The 21,567-nt window shown below is 51.4% G+C and overlaps 1 protein-coding gene across 1 annotated transcript in view; it reads right to left on the bottom strand.

The window, feature by feature from the left end:
- The window catches only part of LOC122375726 (glutamate receptor ionotropic, NMDA 2B-like), a gene marked incomplete at its 5' end in the record, with an annotated part of 75,398 nt that overhangs the window by 25,005 nt on the left and 28,826 nt on the right, over window positions 1-21,567 (bottom strand). The window contains 4 exons of the mRNA XM_043355225.1: window positions 7,616-7,811; window positions 8,740-8,887; window positions 9,890-10,034; window positions 11,424-11,520. Coding sequence (XP_043211160.1) covers window positions 7,616-7,811; window positions 8,740-8,887; window positions 9,890-10,034; window positions 11,424-11,520 — 586 coding nt within the window. The remainder of the gene's footprint in view (window positions 1-7,615; window positions 7,812-8,739; window positions 8,888-9,889; window positions 10,035-11,423; window positions 11,521-21,567) is intronic.

The following is a 21,567-nucleotide window of genomic DNA, read 5'->3' as shown; positions in this document are numbered from 1 at the left end:
AGCGCCGTTATTCAGTGCCGCTCAGCATGCTGTTCATTAAAGTGTGACCATTGAGGGCGGCCAGCGGCGGCGCTCCTCGGCGCTTGGCGGCCCGGCCCGTGTGAGCCGCCGGCGTCCATTGAGCCGCCTCCCGCGCCGTGCCGGCATTGAGCCGCCTCCCGCGCCGCTCATTAACGCGCCACAGCACGCCGCGCCAGGACAGGGAGACAAATCACGGCGCCGTAATGGCAGCCGGGGCCCGACCCGCGCGCCGGGCGGCGTCCCAGCGCGGCGCCAAACACACAGCGGCGCGGGCTGGGACGGTGGAACAAGGAGTGACTGCAGCACCGACCCGAGCCGGCCGCCGCCCAGCAGTCACCGCGCCGCGGAGGCTGGCGAGCCCTCAGAGATGTGGCGGATCGGTCGTATCCAGCCGCTGAGTCCAGCTGACACGGCCATTGCCCCGCGGCGTCCCTTAAAAACACCCACTATCAATCCACTACGTCAGACTTAATCGGGTCATTTTAGGTCGCCGAGCTTGCCATGCAAAAAAAAAAAAACACAACATCAAACACAAATTCCAAACAAACGAATTCCGAGAGTGTATGTTGATTTCTCTCATGCCAAACAGTGACGCAGAGCACTGGGCTTGGGGTTGAATGTGTTTTTTTTTTCGAAAAAACGGCAATGTATTTATTGGTCTGTTTCATAGTGGATGCATGCGACAAAATGATAGTGATACAACAGTCACGGCTCACAACACATCTTAAAGGTATTATTAGTGTTTTTGTTCAGAATTTCGGAGTTATTTAGTTATTTAAGGCTATGAATTTCGGAGTTATTCGGAGTTATTTAGTGTGACGTAGGCATACAAGCAGGTGGCTAACACCCTAATCCGAAGCCATTCATTCCAAAATTGCCTTGTTCTCAAATGGTGGCCCTCCAAAGTTGATCCGTTTGCCAGCTAATCAGAGGTAATTTGGGATGGGGGGGGCACACCTGATCCTTCCCGGAACCTAGGGTACCCCCAAATCTAGTTTTCTCATCGGTTTTAGGCCACTTATTTTTTGACCCCTTGGCCTTTACAACGAAAAATCGAAACAAAAACATTTGCAAAAAGTGAGATATTCCGTCTCATCTGAGTCAAGGAAGTGGAAATACCTTTTTGGTAGCCCGGAATAAACGTTTAACCCGCGCACCGACGGGGGGGGGGGGCGGATATCCGCCCCCCTGAGGTTTTTCACGAATAGCGGGAAAACCGCGGCGCGTAGCGCCGCGAAATTTGTTACGACTATTCTCTCATCAATTTTACACATGGTGTGCACGTTTGAACCTCCTGACTTTTAAAGTCAGGTCACCAGGTCACTTTGAATGACCCAACCTCAAGTCACTTTTTTGCAACTTTGTCACCGTGCCAGAGCTACAGTAGATGTCGGAGGCCTTTGAAAGTCGCAGGATGTTATAAGGTCATTAGTAGCTACAATTTGTATATCTCGGAATTTTGATATCGATGACCTAAGGTCAGGTCAATTTCTCGACCTCCCCATTATAAGTCAATGGGGGAAAAATCAACTCCCTGTTTTTACCACTAAAATGGGTCGGAATGGCCCCATAAACCATACATGACCTCATATACGATCAACCTTCACTACCTTGAGGTCTGTTTTGCTGTTGGGCAGCTGTAAGGTCATGTGACGTCATCAAAGGTCACCAGCGGTTTTTTGACAATAACTCCGTACAGGAACAAGATACAGCCGCGGGGATGGTCTCATTGTGTTCAGCTCGTCAAGGCGCATCGAATGATATACATGATGACCTCGAGGTCACGTGACCTGAGGTCAACCTTTGACCTTGACCTTTCGAGGTCAACACTCAACATATATATCATTCGATGCGGATTGACGAGAGAGAGGATCACGATGCTGCCCTTAGTTTGTTCCTATATTGACTAACTAGTTCGAAAGTTATTGGAGAAAACTCTCTCCATACCTAGCGCCGCCATTTTGACTTTTTTACCCCTGTGACGTCATCTTTGACCTGATCTGAAAATGACCTTTATAAAAATTGTAGACCTTGTCCGTGCGTATCCCTTGCCGTTTACTGCTTGTCGCTATCTTGCTTCGTTCTCGAGATCTCAGGGAGTACGGTACGAAGTTGGCGCAGACCCCCGTCGGTGCGCGGGTTAAAGCTTCCACACATGAGCTGTCAAGTCAGGTAGAGAGTTTTTTTTTTTTTTACTTAAATAGGTATTGTTTTCCATTCAGCTTTTCTTTGAAGCCCACGGCCACAAATATAGGGAGGACAAGCTGCCCCGATGGTTCCTGGCCCTAGACTGAATATGTGTACCAAAAACCAATTGAATACCTTTGTTCGGGACCGAAATATTTGTAGGGTAAGGGCGGGTAAGAGTACGCGGGCGATAAGAGTTTCGGCTGTTTCATCAGCTGTTTCGGTTGCTTAGCAACGCGGATTTGTCGAGTTCATGAAGTGACATGAAGCCGCCAGTGCGTGCTTGTCACCAACGGAACGTGGGCGTTGAGCGGCGACGCTGTTGAGTTTAGGGCGATGAATATTATTTTCGAGCGTTATGATATTATTATAGTATGGTACAATAATTTTGATACTTGGCAGTTGAGATAAGGTACATTTCCGTGATTGTTGTGGGAAACTTGTGAGGTTATCTGGGGAAATACTGTGCAGTGCAATATTCTGTTAGCGAAGTTTTGCACAACGTTTCGGGGTTGTTTTGTGCGCGAATTGCATGTACGGTAAGAGGACGCACTGTTCAGGAGGGTAAGAGTACGCATAATTATACATTAAATCGAATATACAGAAATATAAAATTATTAATCTATCGTTCAATGACGTTTGTTTTGTAGGTATATCATCAATGGAGCACTGTGATGCAGATGCGTACCCGAAATTCTTCCAAATGCGAGTTATTCTCCCTTTTGATTGTACTTTTTTTTAAGAAACACACGACATGATTATTTCCTGATTTATAGGCTTGAAAGATTTATTTTATGTTTTTCTTTTTGGATACTAGAATTAACTTAAATGCCTTCTGAGTTTGAAGTTAAGCATTTGGACAATACAAGCCGCATAGGTGTGTGTTCATATGCTTGCGTACTCCACCCGCCTGGCGTGCGTACACTTACACACCCCATATGGTAAGAGTACGCAACTGCAGCGGTTCAGAAAATGTCAGTTTTAGACCACTTCCATTTACGCTGAAGGATCGTTGCCCCATGAGTTGATGGCTAATTCAATGAACTTTAATTCTCCCTATTTGCGATTTCTTTCTTTCAAATATTAAACAAATGAGAGCAAGAAATCCACTAAGTGCGTACTCTTATACGACTTCACCCTAAAAAACAAGAGGTAAATCTTTCTGCCCCACCCTGTACAGGTGTCTGGAGTTAAGCGCCAGATTTGGCCTCAGGTCGACGGTTGGACCTCCAGGCGCCAAAAGTCGCCAAAATAGCCTACATTGCCCAAACCAGTTTTTTTTTTTGGGGGGGGGCAAACTTCTGACATAACGGCCATAGCTTCTGCTGGGTCAACAATTTAATCACCAATCACCATAGCATTTCTCTCATCAAGGCGCGCCGTTTTGAAGTCATCAATAATATACAGGATGACCGAAAGGTCAAACTGAAAAAGTGACCTCAGGTCAAGGTTACTGACCCAAAAAGGTTATGTTGCATATCAATTGATTAGTCTTGACGAGATAAACACAATGAACTTATCCTGGAACCTGTATCTCGCTTCAATCCTGTATCTCGGTGGCGGCCCCGGTAGCGGTTGCGCTTTATAATTGTTCGCTTCCGCAACTCGCAACTCCGCAACTTTTTTGGGCTCAGTAGTTGATCCGTAACTCCGCTACCAAGAGGGTAGTCCGCAAGTTGCGGAGTTGCGGAGTTGCGGACTGAAGTTGCGCAATGCCCAGCTCTGTCCGCGCCACTGCTGGATATGAAAGACGGTGGATCGATAAGATGTCCGTCAAGACAGCCGATATTCAGCCCAGATTCGGGACACCTCAGGTCGAGCTGAAACTTGAACACAATGTAGGTCGTGACGTACGCAACCCACAGTCCGAGTCATTCGGCGGCACTCCCAGCCGTTTGACCTACAGAGGTCAGCAAAGGTCACCTGACCCAAATTTGCACAGCAGATTGTGGCCCACCCAGTAGAGCTAGAGCGCTAAAAATGACACCAAACCACTCGCCAGTATCTAATCTTACATTCCCACTGGCACTTGACTTCTCAAGGTCATGCGATGACCTAAGGTCATTTATGAGTTATGTCGAAAGTACGCTTGCACAGCGGATCTCGAGTATAAGGATGGGCCGAATTCCAAACCAAAGCACACCATCGGGTAGCGCATAAGCCGTAGCCGTTTCGTGAAATCTGCTCCTCGATATGTGACCCCGTCTGACATCGGCAAGACAAAATGCATGCACAAATAAACGACCTCCCGCGCGTCAGAGACCGGATTCAGCCCGGATTCTCAGAGCCATCGGATGGCCCTGAGAGGTCGAATTACTAATGGAAAGTAGACTTAGATCTCGAGTCGTATGGTGTCATTTTTAGTGTTCTAGCTCTTCTGAGTAGGCCGCAAACTGCTGTGCAAATTTGGGTCAGGTGACCTTTGCTGACCTCCGCAGGTCAAACGGCTGGGAGTGCCAGCAAATAGCTCGGGATGGGAATGGTATATGTCATGACCTCGATTTACCTTGATCTGAGTTGTCCCCAATCTGGGCTCACTCTGGGCTGAATCTGGGCTGAATCTGGGCTGAATCTGGGCTGTCTTGATGGCCATGATCGATGGGTGGGTAGAGTGATGGACCGTACCGGTAGTCCGGTGGCCCGATGGCCCGTTGGTGTGATAGACGGATGGCCCGGTGGCCCGCGCTCGGTCTCCGACCGGACCTGTCCCGCCGCCGCCGAGTCGGGTCGGGTCGGGGGACCTCTGATCAGCCGCCGACCGGCGCCCGATAAATCTGTCCCTGATGAATGGCTCCCCCGCCGGACCGAGCCGTGAGCGTCACCCGGCGTCAGCGACGGACATGAATAATTCGGGCCGGCGAGCGGCCGCGGCCGTTTGTATTCGGCGCGGCGGCGGCGACTGTCTCCGGCCGGCGGTTTTGCCACGCCCGGCCGCCCGCCGCCGGTGGCAAAAACACCGCCGATTTTCGCCAGACACGTGCAAAAAGGACATCTGCACTTCCGTGTCCAGCGCCGGTGGTCAGCGAACTGCGCGGAAGGGCTGACTTTGGAATACAGAGCGGAGAGGACTCGCACCCACCGCGCCAGAGCGGAGAGGCTGACCGCTGGTCTAAAATTAGACTGAATAACCACTATATCAGGCGCGCTTTCCTGGAACTGGTCTCTCTGAACGGCACGCCTCACAGAAGACTCGCCCACCAGTCATATCCGATTAAGAAGAGCTTAAACCAAATGAGCTCCAGTTCAGAGCAGACTGTGGAGAGTCGTCCGTCGCCTTGGCTTCTGCAGGGCTGAAGAGCCGCGGTTTTATGTTACAGCTTGGTGCGCCTCTCCAGAGCAGATGAAGCCCGGAACGGCAGCAGATGGGACTCGGTGTGCCACTGAGTGACGAGGTCGGACCAGGGGAGATGGAGAGATGACCGGGAGATCGTGGGCAGATCACGGCGCAGATGTGGTGTGGAGATAATGATGGGAAGATGATAATGTGGTCGTGTAGATCGCTATGGGAGAAGGTAGGGGTAGGAGGTGGAGAGGAGAAGGTACTGGGAAGTATGTATGCATGTATGTGTCGACTGAAATAACACACTCTCTGATACAATACCGGCTATTCTGAGCGCCGCCTCAGTTGGATTAATAAGAGGAAAACATATAAGTCGACGCAAAAAAATAACCACACCTCAATTTCACAAAGCCGGCTAAAAATTCAGAGAAATTTGTTCGCTGAATAGATAAATCATGCGGCAAGTAAAACTGACGCTATAGTGACGCCGGCGAGTAGATGCAGTGGGTGGTGGTGACGCAAGGGTGCAGGTGGGTGTGAGCGTGCAGTGCACACCACCGAGGAGGGCCATCTGCATCGGGGAGATGACGGGGAGCTTGTGTTGGGGAGATGTCGGGGAGAGGTTGGGTGGATGTTGGAAAGATGCCGGGGAGATGTCGGGGTGATGTTGGGGAGGTGTTGGGAGGTGTCGGGTAGCTGTCGGGTAGATGTTGGAAAGATGCCGGGGAGATGTCGGAGTGATGTTGGGTAGACGTTGGGTAGACGCTGGGGACAGTGTCCTGATTTTCGTGAATTTGGGTGGAAACCCACACCCGAACAGATTCTCTTTGTGACGTCCCGGAAAGCCAAACGACGTCCCTGACAGATAAAAGTAGACAGGTATATCGAACACCAAAAGCACTCACAAAAAGAAATATCACCTCTGTGGTTTAAAAACACGGCTGTGCAAAATGACAATAAATATATCCCAAGGCCTCACAAACCCACTCTTATACTCAACTCCCCTTTCCAACGCCGCTGGCGAACTGCCGCAACAGTAAACAACGCGGTTTTATTTTCGTTTTCTGTGCGTCAGATATGGATAGGTTTTTTCCTTTATCATGTGAAGGTAATAGCTGCCATATGAAGGAGAAAAGACGTCGGAATAGAGGGATCTGAGGACGTCGTTTTCCACTTTTCAGTTTTAGTAACTGTGCAGTGTATTGATAAAAATTAATCATGCGAATATATTACTTCGACATTTATCTATAAGCACACAACATACCTTTTGTACCAAATCACTGTAACATATTTAATTATTTTTTCCCCTCAGAAGGTCACAGTAACGGGGTAGCGCTGCCCCTTGAACCTACACTTCAAAAATAGTTAATTTTGCATATGTTGATAGTGGTTGGGGAAAAAAGTTTGTGTTTATTTATTTGAATTAAAATAAGTTACCGAATTTCACCAGTTTTAATTTAAGTATGTCGTCTTTGGCCCTAAAAATACACGCAATGTTGGGGACGTCGATTGACCTTGTCATTACCATTAAATCGACGTCGGTACAAAACTGAAAAGTGCACGATGATTTCACATCTTTTCCAGACAAGAAAAATTCAGCGTCTACCTTGGAGTTTTCTTAATTGAATTTCATAACAGGAAGCTATGGAAATTAATTTTCCTAGCTGTTTTCCATCTCTTTGTTTGGACGTCTGTTTTTTTACGTCACCCCTCTTGCTCGATATAATGTCCCTCTTATGACGTCAATATTTAGTGATAGCCGCTGGCTCTTGGGCTGATTTTTGTTGAAGCATATTTGTCACTGACTGTTGTGTACGATCATGGACAAGAACTAAACATCTTCGAAGTGTTGTTTTGGTGTTTCTGATGCATGATTGAAATTTGTATTGTACTAGGGGTAAACTGGCATTACTTTGTGTATACATATGATCCTTTGAGGTGCCTTGAGGTGCTATTAGTCAAAATTGCTAGTGAAAATCGCTAATTTTAAGAGATTTAAGGGATCTTCAGTGGCTGAGGCTCCGCACCGATATCGACGTCCTTATGAAATACTGACGTCCTTGCGGCTTCAATCACACTCTCCGAAAAATCAATTTCAGGACACTGGCTGGGGAGATGTGCACCCACCGAGGAAGGCCGTCGGGGAGATGATGCCGGTGCGTTTGGAGACCACGATGCTGACGCCGGTGTCCAGGAAGGGCACGGTGAAGTCGACGGCCGTCTGACGGTACGAGTTGATCTTGAACGACGTCATCACCATGTCGGCCTTCTTGTTGATGAGCACGCCCGGCAGGCCGTTCCAGCGCACCTTGCCATCCTCGTGCTGCGGAAAAAAAACAGCAACATAAATCACTACCTACACTCCCCTCCTCGTGATGGGGAGGCATTAAGACCTGATTCAAAACTATCTGATGATTAAAACCGACGTAATATATCATTTTTACATTATGATACCTGATATATTACATATGATATTATTGCACCTGTTACTGGATATGCTGCCCGTTGGTGTTGAATTGAAATAAAGAATTATTAGATGCGTGAAATCAAGATGTTATTTTTGTGCTTTGTGTGGTCAAAATGTGGGAGTCTCTCCCTTAACGGTTTAATACTTTTTCTTTAAGGTTCTGGTTCTAAGCTTCTTTGGTAGTAACAAAAAAAAAAATATAAACCCACGGCAAGGAAATTCAGTTTAGTTGAACCTCTTTTTCGATTGGTTAAAATTGCGCTGTATGAGACCATCATTTCTAAGAAGCAATGGCAACTCATTTCTAAGCCGTCCATACTGCGATGGAAGCCCCGGGCCTCAAGGGCAAAGGCCTTCTCTACACGGAGGCGGAACTAGGGGAGGGGGGGGGAGACAAATGGCAGGGCGCCGCCACCGGCCAGATTAAAGGCGGCAGGAAGGCGGAGGCCACTCAGGGATGCCGCGTCTGACCCTGCCGCTCAGAGGACGGAGCAGTGAGCGCTGAGCGGAAGGCGGCCGGCTCCGGTAATTACATACAGACGACGGCTGCAGTCTACATACCGTCCCGGGCACACTCACCACCTGAGGGCCCCAGAGGCCAGAGGAGACAGCACACTCACCACCTGGGCGCGCCAGAGGCCAGAGGAGACAGCACACTCACCACCTGAGGGCCCCAGAGGCCAGAGGAGACAGCACACTCACCACCTGGGCGCGCCAGAGGCCAGAGGAGACAGCACACTCACCACCTGGGCGCGCCAGTGGCCGGGGGGACACGCACACTCACCACCTGGGCGCCCCAGAGGCCGTCCTCGTTCCTGAAGAGGTCGTATGTGAAGCCCAGGTCGTCGGCGAACTTCTCCAGCAGATCGATGCAGAAGCCGGAGCAGCAGCGGAAGAGGCGCGGGTCCGCCCGCGCCTCCGTCATGTTCACCCTGGCAGTGCAGGAACAGCTCAGTACACCCGCGCCTCCGTCATGTTCACCCTGGGAGTGCAGGAACAGCTCAGTACACCCGCGCCTCCGTCATGTTCACCCTGGGAGTGCAGGAACAGCTCAGTACACCCGCGCCTCCGTCATGTTCACCCTGGGAGTGCAGGAACAGCTCAGTACACCCGCGCCTCCGTCATGTTCACCCTGGGAGTGCAGGAACAGCTCAGTACACCCGCGCCTCCGTCATGTTCACCCTGGGAGTGCAGGAACAGATCAGTATACATATGCACTCAGGCACATAATATACTTACACAAATTACTTACAGAGGCATAGACAGCTCAGTGCTCAGTGTCCTTAAACAGTGGCCTTTCTGGTGTATTCCAATCTAATGCCACAACATGCACTCTTCTGACCATGCTGTACACTGGAGTAAATGATCAATGGGTGCAGTACACACATCGAAGAGGGAGGAAACATGGCGCGTTTATCCCGCACTGTGCCAGTCGAGGTGTGATCGCCACATATCGAACCGGGGCGAGGGAGGGGTATCGCGCCTCCCGCTAATCTCCCAGACGACTCGACTGCTGAGCCATGCGGCGATAAGCGATGAGTGGCGCACGAAAGGCCGCAAAAATAGATATCAAGTAGATACTTGCGAGTGCATGCATTTCAGGCCAAGTCAAAGCCAGGTCATCCGTGTTCATCTCAGGTCATTTTGACATTTCTACACCTTGGATATTGGGCTATTAACTAGAGCTAGAGCATTGCTAAAAATGTCTGTTAGGTATTGATATCAAATTTGTTTGGATATTTGTTTTAGTCCAATATGGCCACAGGTAAGGTTGAATGATATCGATACCAATATACATATATAATAGAACATATATCGATACTATTGTACTTGCATCGTGTTTCACTTATCCAGACGCGTCAAATGATAATCAGTTTACGGCGACATTAGACAATTGGCATACTGCGACCCTGTGGTGACCTGTGTGCACGTACCCGTGCAGCGCCGTCTCGTTGGCCACGCGGCAGAGCACGCCCTTGTTGGCGGCGCACGTTCCAGTGACGGGATCGGGCGGGTCCAGCATCACGTACGGAGAGTCCTCCATGAACACCACACGCAGGTGGAACTTCTCCGGAACGCCTGCAGGGCGCCGGGCAGAACAGCACTGAATGCAACAGGGAAACTTCTCCGGAACGCCTGCAGGGCGCCGGGCAGAACAGCACTGAATGCAACAGGGAAACTTCTCCGGAACGCCTGCAGGGCGCCGGGCAGAACAGCACTGAATGCAACAGGGAAACTTCTCCGGAACGCCTGCAGGGCGACGGCCAGAACGGCACTGAATGGAACAGGTGAAACTTCTCCGGAACGCCTGCAGGGCGCCGGCCAGAACAGCACTGAATGCAACAGATGAAACTTCTCCGGAACGCCTGCAGGGCGCCGGGCAGAACAGCACTGAATGCAACAGGGAAACTTTTCCGGAACGCCTGCAGGGCGCCGGGCAGAACAGCACTGAATGGAACAGGGCAGGACAGGGCAGAGCAATACAGCACAGGAGAGAACAAGGAAATATAGTACAACAGGACAGAGCAGTGCAGAACAGAACAGAGTCACAATAGTACGGGACATTGCAGAACAGAATAGTACGGGGCATTGCACAACATAGCAGAATAGGACAGAACAGGACAGAACGGGACAGGAGATGACCGAACAGCGGGCAGGAGGGCAGGGGACGGCGGCTCGTGCAGTATCAGCCGCCTCCGCCTCCGTCGGCCCACTAATTAACTGAGTTAGGCCAATCGCCCGGCGGGCAGACGGCGAAATCAGGAGGGATCCCTGCCTGCGATTGACGAAATCGATGGACAACACCGCCCACAAGGGCGACGCGTCGCCTCAGTTTCGCAAAATAACACTATGAACATACACATGGAACATTTGGCAAAGATCGTAGCGCAGCTGATTGCTTAAAATTGAGTTGCTTATTCTCCTCTCTGGGTGATATACGAGCATAAGTAAACCCCGCATTTTGGTGATAGGTAAGGCTAGGCAAGTCCTACCTCTGTGTGTGTGCGGGCTGGTACTCAGTGCTACTCAGTACTAACTCCCACCTCAGTGGGATGTGTGAGGTTTGGTAAGGTATCACCTCTGTGTGATAGTTGAGGTTTGGTAAGGTATCACCTCAGTGGGATGTGTGAGGGTTGGTAAGATATCATCACCTCTGTGTGATATGTGAGGTTTGGTAAGATATCACTTCTGCGTGATGTGTGAGGGTTGGTAAGATATCACCTCTGTGTGATATGTGAGGTTTGGTAAGTCCCACCTCAGTGTGATATGTGAGGTTTGGTAAGATATCACCTCTGTGTGATGTGTGAGGTTTGGTAAGATATCACCTCTGTGTGATGTGTGAGGTTTGGTAAGTCTGGCCTCAGTGTGATGTGCGAGGGTTGGTAAGATATCACCTCAGTGTGATATGTGAGGTTTGGTAAGGTATCACCTCAGTGTGATGTGTGAAGTTTGGTAAGCGTGTCTCACCTTCCGGCGGCAGATGCGAGTAGCCGGGCCAGACGATGTCCTTGATGTCCAGGTCGCCCTGTCCCTGACTGCCGCCCCAGGAGCGCCACGTGCCGATCTGCCGACACCGGGGCGACCGGGCTGTGATACCGGGCTGTGGTACTGCCGACACCGGGACAGGGAGCTGCAATACTGTAATACACAGGGCTGTGATACCGGGCTGTGGTACTGCCGACACCGGGACAGGGAGCTGCAATACTGTGATACACAGGGCTGTGATACGGTGATACACCGGGACGGAGGGAGAGCGGGATGAGATACCGGGCTGTGATACTGCGAGAGAGCGAGCTGTGATGCGGTGATACACGGGACTGTGATACCACCGATCCCGGGCTGTGCTACTGCAGCCACTGCAGTGACTACTGAGATACACCTCACACCGGGCTGTGATACCGCCGATACCGGGCTGTGATACCACCGATACCGGGCGGTGATACCGCCGATACCGGGCTGTGGTACCGCCGATACCGGGCTGTGGTACCGCCGATACCGGGCTGTGGTACCGCCGATACCGGGCTGTGATGCCGCCGATACCAGGCTGTGATACCGCCGATACCGGGCTGTGGTACCGCCGATACCGGGCTGTGGTACCGCCGATACCGGGCTGTGGTACCGCTGATACCGGGCTGTGATACCGCCGATACCGGATTGTGATACCACCGATACCGGGCTGTGGTACCGTCGATACCGGGCTGTGATACCGCCGATACCGGACTGCGATACCGCCGATACCGGGCTGTGATACCGCCGATACCGGGCTGTGGTACACTGCATCTCGGCTGCCGGGGGCCACAATCACTCCAGCAGTGCGTGAACAATATTTCTGAGAAACTTCATCGGCCAACTAACTTTGCTCTCAAAAGGCTTTTAATTTCAGAAGCTGTGCGGACAAGAATTATGGCATTGAAGCTGTCCCACGCTGGGCGGAGAGCAGTGTCGCATGGAGGCGGCTCAGGTGCCGCTGGTGCCAGTCCAACCATTGTCAGACAGGGCCATTGATTGAACCCTCGCCGGCCCGGGGGGAGGCCGCGTCCCCCCAGTTTCGCGATAGCTCGTAAGATGGACTACGCCGCCCACAGGGGCATAACTGAAACTCTGCACGGTCCTAGAATGCCGCAACTTTGCAACGCCCTCAATGCCACAAGAGCTTTCACAGGGAGCTGAAACTTTAAGGACATAGTATCCTCCAGAAGTCTTACAACTTTTATATCTCGGATGTTTCCTTAACCCTCGCCGGCACAGGCCATTTTGCGTCCTTCGACGGCACAAGGGGGGGGGGGGTTGGTACGACCCCCCCTCGCGTTTGGCCCCTGATCGAGCTAGAGCTTCGCGGAAAAAATGAGCGTGTTGCCCGTCACGAGAGGAAGCCGATGATACCCAATTTTTACCCGCGCACCGACGGGGGGGGGGGCGGATATCCGCCCTCCCTGAGGTTTTTCGCGAATAGCGGGAAATTTGGTACGACTATTCCCTCATCAATTTTACACATGGTGTGCAAGTTTGAACCTCCTACCTTTCAAAGTCAGGTCACCAGGTCACTTTGAATGACCCAACCTCAAGTCACTTTGTTGCAACTTTGTCACCGTGCCAGAGCTACAGTAGATGTCGGAGGCCTTTGAAAGTCGCAGGATGTTATTAGGTCATTAGTAGCTACAATTTGTATATCTCGGAATTTTGATATCGGTGACCTAAGGTCAGGTCAATTTCGCGACCTCCCCATTATAAGTCAATGGGGGAAAATCAACTCCCAGTTTTTACCACTAAAACGGGTCGGAATGGCCCCATATACCATACATGACTTCATATACGATCAACCTTCACTACCTTGAGGTCTGTTTTGCTGTTGGGCAGCTGTGAGGTCATGTGACGTCATCAAAGGTCACCAAAGGTTTTTGGCCAATAACTCCGTACAGGAACAAGATACAGACGCGTGGATAGTCTTATTGTGTTCATCTCGTCAAGACGCATCGACTGATATACATGATGACCTCGAGGTCACGTGACCTGAGGTCAACCTTTGACATTGACCTTTCGAGGTCAACATATATATCATTCGATGCGGATTGACGAGAGGATCACGATGATGCCCTTAGTTTGTTCCTATCTTGACTAATTCGAAAGTTATTCGAGAAAAACTCTCTCCATATCTAGCGCCGCCATTTTGACTTTTTCGACCCCTGTGACGTCATCTTTGACCTGACCTGAAAATGACCTTTGTAAAAATTGTAGATCTTGACCGTGCGTATCCGATGCCGTTTACCGCTTGTCGCTATCTTGCTTCGTTCTCGAGATCTCAGGGGGGGCGGTCATCCGCCCCCCCCCGTCGGTGCGAAGTTGGCGCAGGCCGCAGACCCCCGTCGGTGCGCGGGTTAAGGTCCTAGGTCATCGGGTGACCTTCCAGGTCAGGTCAATGACCCGAAAACCGGGAAAATCGGGACCTGTTAGAAAGTCGTAAAGTGTGGCTACTATGTGGTTTTCCGGGGTGCTGATCACGAATATCGTGTTAGTTTTGATCAGAGATGATGTATTTAAGCATTTAGACCAGGTCGGGTCAGGTCAGGTCAGGTCAACCGGTAGGGGTTGTGACGGGTATTCGTAATACCTGTCAACCGCCTCTGACAGCTTCGTAACATGTTACGAAGGCACCAAAACTACTTCGTAATTGTTCAAATGGTTGCTAAATTCGAATTCAGCTCCAAAAACTAGCCTAGAAACATGTAAAACTCAAAAAAGTGAACCGAGGTCACCCGAGGTCACCAAAGGTCAATGACCTGACCTGACCTTCAGGTGACCTTGACACCCACCCTAATGTATGGGAGCAACATCAAATCACATGTTTGAACGTTTGAAACCACGAAAAGCTTGCAAACGCGCGGCTAATGCGAGCCGACATACGCCGAATCGCGATTTCGGCCAAACATGGTCACGGAAAAGAGGTCACAGGTCAAAGGTCATTGGGGTCAGGGTCATGAAATTTTCAGGATAGGTGTAAAATTGATCAATGCGAAGGTACTGAAAGTTTCGTCGCGATCGGCCGCTTTTTACGCGAGTTATTCGCGAAAAACCTTAGGGGGGGTTGCATCAACCCCCCCCCCTGTGCCGGCGAGGGTTAACGTCACATGAGGCCAGGTCGGTCACGTGACCTCACCAATCACTATTACCTAAATGTTGGCAGGGTCGCGATTTTGGCATCATCATGTTCACCTATAAGCTCAAGCGCGTCGAATACTTTTATTTCATTTTATTTATGTTATTTGTTTATCTATCTATCTATTTATTCATTTACTTATTAATTTATTTTATTTGAACATTTATATAATGCTTAAACTTTATTCCAATACTTTTTGTTCGGGTGAGGTAAACTTTAGGAGTCAGGTCAGAGCCCCTCAGGTCACGAAGCTGGTCAAAGGAAGTCATATCACATATCATTCGATTCGGCAGGTCTTCCTGAGTCCATTGGTGGCTTATGATAGGTTTTGCCCGAAATTGTTATCAGTTTTATTTTCAGTCATTCTTTAAAATGTCTTTGATATTATGGAGCTGCAGTTTTCTTTCATAATTAAACTAATTATTAGGAGCCTTAAGCAAGCGCTTTCAGACATAAACCTTAATTTAATGTGACTCTTTATATTTGACAAATCCGAAGGACCCAAGCGCAAATACGAGTGGTCGAGTGCTGATATATGGGTACCCAAGGTGGCCGCTCCGGGCATAGAAACATACAACAAAAGACCGTCGACTGTCTCACATTTTCAGGAAGTTCGCTGCATTCATTCTCTCGGGCTGCTTTCATTGCATAACTATTCGCCCAGGTTCGGGCAAAGTTGCCGCATTAGGATAGTTAGTGGGTGTGCCAAGTTGCGCCGCCCAGCTCGAGGCTCGCAGGTGGCGATGTGACAACTTTCCGCCGTCCTCTGACGCCGCCCGCCGCCCTCTGGTGGGCCCACTGACGCCGCCCTCTGGTAGGGCCCTCTGACGCCGCCCTCTGGGCCCCTCTGACGCCGCCCTCTGGTGGGCCCTTGGTGCTGACGCCGCCCTCCGGTGGGCCCTTGGTGCTGACGCCAGGCCCCGGCGCCGCGCGGTGGTCCTGCTCGCCGTTACCGCGGCCCGGGTCGGGTGGGCTGACTTTGGTAAGTGCACATGTGGTGGTCTCAGTCGGTGGGCCCGAGCCGATGTGCAGGTGGCGGCCCGAGCGCCGGTCGAGGCTCGACCACAAGCGGCAGGTACTTACGTGCACGCCATTTATCGAGCAGAGCAAATTCGATGCTCATGTGTCATCAATCAGCATTCCCGGTCGAGCCCACAAACGTATTAGAGTTATGTAAGTACTGCACTGTGACAAAAAAATATATATATTACATTATTACGCATACGATTGCAATTAAGTACCTACGAATAATAACCCTTTTCTAATGTCTAAAGAAAAAAAATTACCGCATCGCGGTAGGGGATGAATAGTTTCGATTAGTTTATTAAGTATACCATACCATGTTGTCGATAGCATCGTCCTTCGAATCGAAGGTTCGAAATCCATCCGATTTCCAACGAGCCGTGCTCAGGTCCACATCAACCCTCCATCTCCCGTGTCCTGAGAAGCGCCGCCGGCGCGGCGCCGGGAAGGCTATACTCGTCTCCGGGCTCTGCCCGGCCTTTTTCAGGCTGTGATTGGCCCTCGTTAGCCGACTGATCTGGTACGGAAGGACTCTGGGGCAGGCTGGGACGGAGGGGGAGGGGGGACGGCACCGGGGTCAGGTCGGCCGGAGCACGATACAATAGACGCTCCTTATTTGATTATACGAGACATTGTAGAATCGGTATCATGGATACAGCATGGTAAATGCAAGGGAGATGTACATACCAGTACATATGTATTGACACACGACAGTAACAAGTGCACGCTGTGACTGTGACTGCCACGGGGAGACTGTGACTGTGAGTGTGGGTGTCACTGGCTGTGACTGACTGTGACTGTGACCCCAGGCAGACGGTGTGGGTCGCGCGGCGCCCCACGGGAGACGGACCGACGGGGAGACGGGCGGACGGGGAGACGGACGGACGGGGAGACGGACGGACGGGGAGACGGACGGACGGACGGACGGGCGCCGTGACGTTTATTGGAATGATGTGTGCCGCGTCCTGCGGGAGAGGTGCCCGCAGAGAGCGGCTCACCGCCAGCCCGGAGAGCGGCTCACCGCCAGCCCAGAGAGCGGCTCACCGCCAGCCCAGACAGCGGCTCACCGCCAGCCCAGAGAGCGGCTCACCGCCAGCCCAGAGGGCGGCTCACCGCCAGCCCGGAGAGCGGCTCACCGCCAGCCCAGGGAGCGGCTCACCGCCAGCCCGGAGAGCGGCTCACCGCCAGCCCGTGTTCGATTGGCGGCCGGCGGCGGGCGGCTTTTTCTCCCCGCCGATAAATAGTTGGATTAGTGGCGGAGTGGGAGACAACTGTGGCGCGGTCCTGCACTGCGCGGTCTACTGACTGCTGGTATGTACCAGGGACTGCCGGTCCTGCACTGACTGCTGGTACCAGTGACTGCTGGTAGATACCACTGACTGCTGGTACCAGTGACTGGTGGTACCAGTGACTGCTGGTATGTACCAGGGACTGCTGATATGAGAGTGTGATAGTGTCTGTGAATGGAGCCGCTGCCAGGACGAACACTGAACAAGTTACATACTGTAATTCCGTATCCGAACACCAAAAAACACTCTGGAATGGTCCAACGATTTTATCACTGAAACATGAACAAAAAGTACTAAAAAACTCACACCTTTTGTAATGTAGTCTATAGGTGCGCCTATTGCATGCATTATGAAATTTTCTGGAAACTCTGTTACGTGACGCTGATTATTGTGCTGAGACTGCAAGTGCACAACGATCACTGTCAAACTGCGGGATAACAAGTGATCATGTCGTGTGACAAAAAGAACGATATGTAACAGCATCCTCTACCATTACTGTCACAGCCGCGCGGTGTCCTTTTATCCTGGCCGGCCTGCCCGGGAAGCGGCGCTGTCCTTTTATCCTGGCCGGCCTGTCCGGCAAGTGTCGCAGTGTTGCAGTAACGAGCGCCGCCGTTGTGCCAATTGTCGGCCGGGCCGGGTGTGACGGTACCCGCCGCGTACCGGCTCGTTAGTCCGACTGTGAGCGCTGTCCGGTCCGCCGCGCCGACCGGCTACTGTCGGACGCCCGGCGATCACTGCACGTGTATCGCCATCCACTCAGCCGGCGCCTTGATGTCGCTCGTGTTCGGAAGCCGACCGGCACCTGGCGCGGTTACGGCGGCCGACCCAGGGCTACATGTGGACACCACCGGGAGTCGAACGGTGACAGCCGGGGCTCGGTGCCGGGGATCCCCCCCCCCCTGCTGCCTGCCCGGGGACTCCCCCACTACCCATCCTTTGTGAGCCACTGAAAGTGGGAAGCTGTAAGGCATTGCACATCCATATGCGGCTGCGCTGACAAGCAGCCCCGCGGTGGCGTTCAGAGGGTGTTGAAATGAAGTACCTATACCGCGATGGTTTGTTTTCGGTCGCAGGCCTGATACGGCCACGCATCTGACCTGCTGCGGCGGCTGGAGTGGCTCAGTGCTGATCAGCACCTGGTGTCGCGCCACACGCCCAGCCTGCTGCACAAGGTACACTGCTACCATATGATCGGGAAAAATTGGCTGTGGTCGGGGATTGTTTGTGCCAAAATTTGGCGTGTGCAATACATTATACACAGCCGGATACTCTGTCCCATTTGACTGACCTCAACTGGCCGCGGCTGCTCCCACCAACCTCAGACCATCCTCATCAGTCATCCAGAACCACACATAAATCGGGCGCCGGAGCGGCTCGAAGCAGTGCTCTCACCGACGGAAAATCACTGAGCTATATCTAGGAGACGGACGGAAGTTTGAAGCGTAAAGTTATTTCGGCTTGTTCGTGCCAAAGTGGATGGACCGATTCTGGAGTTATTCACTGGTTCGACGGAAAACAACACGTGATTGAGCGACTGACAAAGTGGAGCCGACAGTAGCTGAGCTCAGAGACAGAGCTGCGAATGCGTTATTCCGCCCCGTCCCACCGGCAGTTCAACGATAACCAACAGCAGGGCGTTGAAGAGCGGGATCAGTCAGTCTACCCGTGTCATCAGGTGGCTCCGCTCCCGCGGTGCACACTGTACATACAGGAAGTGGAGACTTTAAACGGCTGTCGGTGGATGGATCTACGATGTACGAGTACATACATACAGCTGTGCAGCAACTCCTCAGACCGGTCTGATGTGCCGTTCTAAGGCCGGAGCCCTGTGGCCGGAGCCCTGTGGCCGGAGCCATGTGGCCAGCTATGAGCTGCGACCCGCAGTTGCACTGAGCTTGCAGGTCAGGCAGACGGTACGACTGACAGACCACTGGACTGACAGACGGCTGGACTGACAGTAGTTTGTCACGCCGTCAGCCCCCTCCCCCCCCCCCCACACACACGTCAGTCCTGGTGTGGGCTTCTCCCGGTCAGAGTCGGCGCGACAGAGCCCAGGGAGGGGCAGAGCCCAGGGAGGGGCAGAGCCGAGGGGAAGACAGAGCCGAGGGGAAGACAGAGCCGAGGGAGGGACAGAGCCCAGGGAGGGGCAGAGCCGAGGGGAAGACAGAGCCGAGGGGAAGACAGAGCCGAGGGGAAGACAGAGCCGAGGGAGGGACAGAGCCGAGGTAGGGACAGAGCCGAGGGAAAGACAGAGCCGAGGCAGAGCGGAGGGAGGGAGACCCCTGAAGTGTTACCGGAAAAACGCGCAGGAAGGGGAGACGTCGGCGCCGGCTTCCTCTGAGCGCTCAGTCCTGGCGCCCTCACCACCGGGCGTGTCGGCGAGATGGTGCCGGGGTCGTTTCTGGGTCACGGGCGCTCATAGAGCGCTCTCCTGCGTCCTGGGTCACGGGCGCTCATATGGCGCTGTCCTTCGTCCTGGGTCACGGGCGCTCATACAGCGCTCTCCTTCGTCCTGGGTCACAGACGCTACTGTAGCGGTGCTGGCAAGTGGCTCTATCAAAATTCGGACACTACCATTAGTGCATGATACAAACGGACTGATAGTTGATACTTGTGTGTGCCCACAGTGTGCCGTCTGCCGAAGAAACAAGTCACCACTACCAGACATTCCTATTACTTGACAGCTGAACACTATGTAGAGTGAGCACTAGCGCGCTATGAGTTGGCGAGGTGGCCGCGGACGGCGCTGGGCCGGTGTGCGGCGGCGGCCGCTGCGGGCCCGGCCGGCAAACGCTCCGCATATTACAGGCCTCCGTAATCCCAGCACTGCACAGTGGGGATTTTTCCGATCTAGCGCCTATTAATTCAAAAAATCTTTTTTGGATTTTTGTTTATTTTTTGTGTCAGTGGGGCTAAGAAATGTCTGAATTTTTCATATATGGCATTGTTTTATCTGTATGTCTACAGCAAAACTAGGAAAAATGCGCCCAAAGTTCACACTCATGAGTGATTACTCAATAGGCTCAGCAAGGCCCGAAAGTATAGCTCAATTTCATTGTCCTGTCCTGTTGGTTTTAATCTTGCGAGGTCTTAAAGTTGCATATCGTCTGAAAGGCACCTTTATTAGGAATGGAATGGCAAACAGAAAGTATGCCACAACCTTACTAAGGTCACAAAAATGCCCTTTACAAAAAACCCTTACAGACACCATTGAAGGAATGGTATTCTAAATAAATGTAGGAAATCAACAATGTTTTCCACACTTTTCCACTCCGAAATATATCCTATCGAATTCGCCACTTTCTCCTGCACAAGACAACGCCTAGTTTGGCTGCCGAAACTTGCCTGAACACGGAATATTCACATTAGAGTATCTTAACACCCCACTCGAGGAGCGCTAGGGCAAACAGCACGATATAGGTAGGTTCCGGACATAGGCGAATAATTTTACTTCGTGATTTATATGATGCATATTTTCTGAGACACATTCATTAGGAATAGGATGACAAGCGTAAATTATACATACCGTAACCTTATTAACCATCGCACTTGTGGGGAGGGGGAGGGGGAAGGGGTTGGATAAAACCCCATGGTTTTCCGCAAATTACTCGCGCAAAAAGCGGCCGATCGCGCCGAAACTTTCGGTGCCCTCGAGATCATCAATATTACATCTAACCTAAAAATTTCATGACTCTGACCCAACTGACCTTTGACCTGTGGCATATTTCTCGAGACCATGTTTGGCCGGAATCGCGATTCGGCGTATGCCAGCTCACATTATCCGCGGTTTCCAGTCTTTTTGTGGTTTTAAACGTTCAAATATGTGAAATGATGTTGGTGCCATGCATAATGGTGGGTGGCAAGGTCACGTGAAGGTCAAGTCAAGGTCATTGACCTTTTGATGACCTTGGTTCACTTTTTCGAGTTTTACTTGTTTCTAGGGTAGTTTTTGGTGCTGATTTCGATTTTAGCAGCCATTTGAATATTTACGAAGTAGTTCTGGTGCCTTCGTTCCATGCTACGAAGCTATCAGTAGTAAGTGACACTTCTATGGATGGCCGGCAGGACGCCTACTAGTTGATCTAACCTGACCTGACCCGACCTGGCCTAAATGCATAAAGACATCGTCTGTGATCAAAACTAACATGAAATTCGTGATCAGCACCCCAAAATACCCCGTAACACCCTAACTTTGCGAAGTTTCAAGAGGTCTCGATTTCCCAACTTTAGTTGGGTCATTAAACTGACTTGGAAAGTCAGCTTATGACCTTGGACTTTGAAATTGGATATATTCGGCCTCATTTCGTCATAGGCAGCACGCTTGACTTTTCCGCGAAGCTCTAGCTTGATCAGGGGCCAAACGGCTGAGCGGGGGGTCCAATTGAACCCCCTATACTATGTTGATTATGCACATTTACAGGTAAAATTCTCACCAGGACACACCAGCCAACATATGTGCACAATCTGGCTACAATTCTACCTATGGTTTGCCCTCTACGAATAAATACGTGCTAGATCGGAAAAATCCCCACTGTGCACTGGGCAGAGATAACTTTCGGAAGTTCGTGATTGCTATACTGGTTTTGTTATAAATTGCATGGTAGGACATCAATCATAAAAATGTGAGGAACCACTGTTGGAG

This window comes from Amphibalanus amphitrite, unplaced genomic scaffold, assembly GCF_019059575.1.
Source record: "Amphibalanus amphitrite isolate SeventyFive unplaced genomic scaffold, NRLGWU_Aamphi_draft 001904F_arrow, whole genome shotgun sequence".
In the NCBI taxonomy this organism is placed as follows: Eukaryota; Metazoa; Arthropoda; class Thecostraca; order Balanomorpha; family Balanidae; genus Amphibalanus; species Amphibalanus amphitrite.
This window is presented reverse-complemented; position numbering and strand designations above follow the sequence as displayed.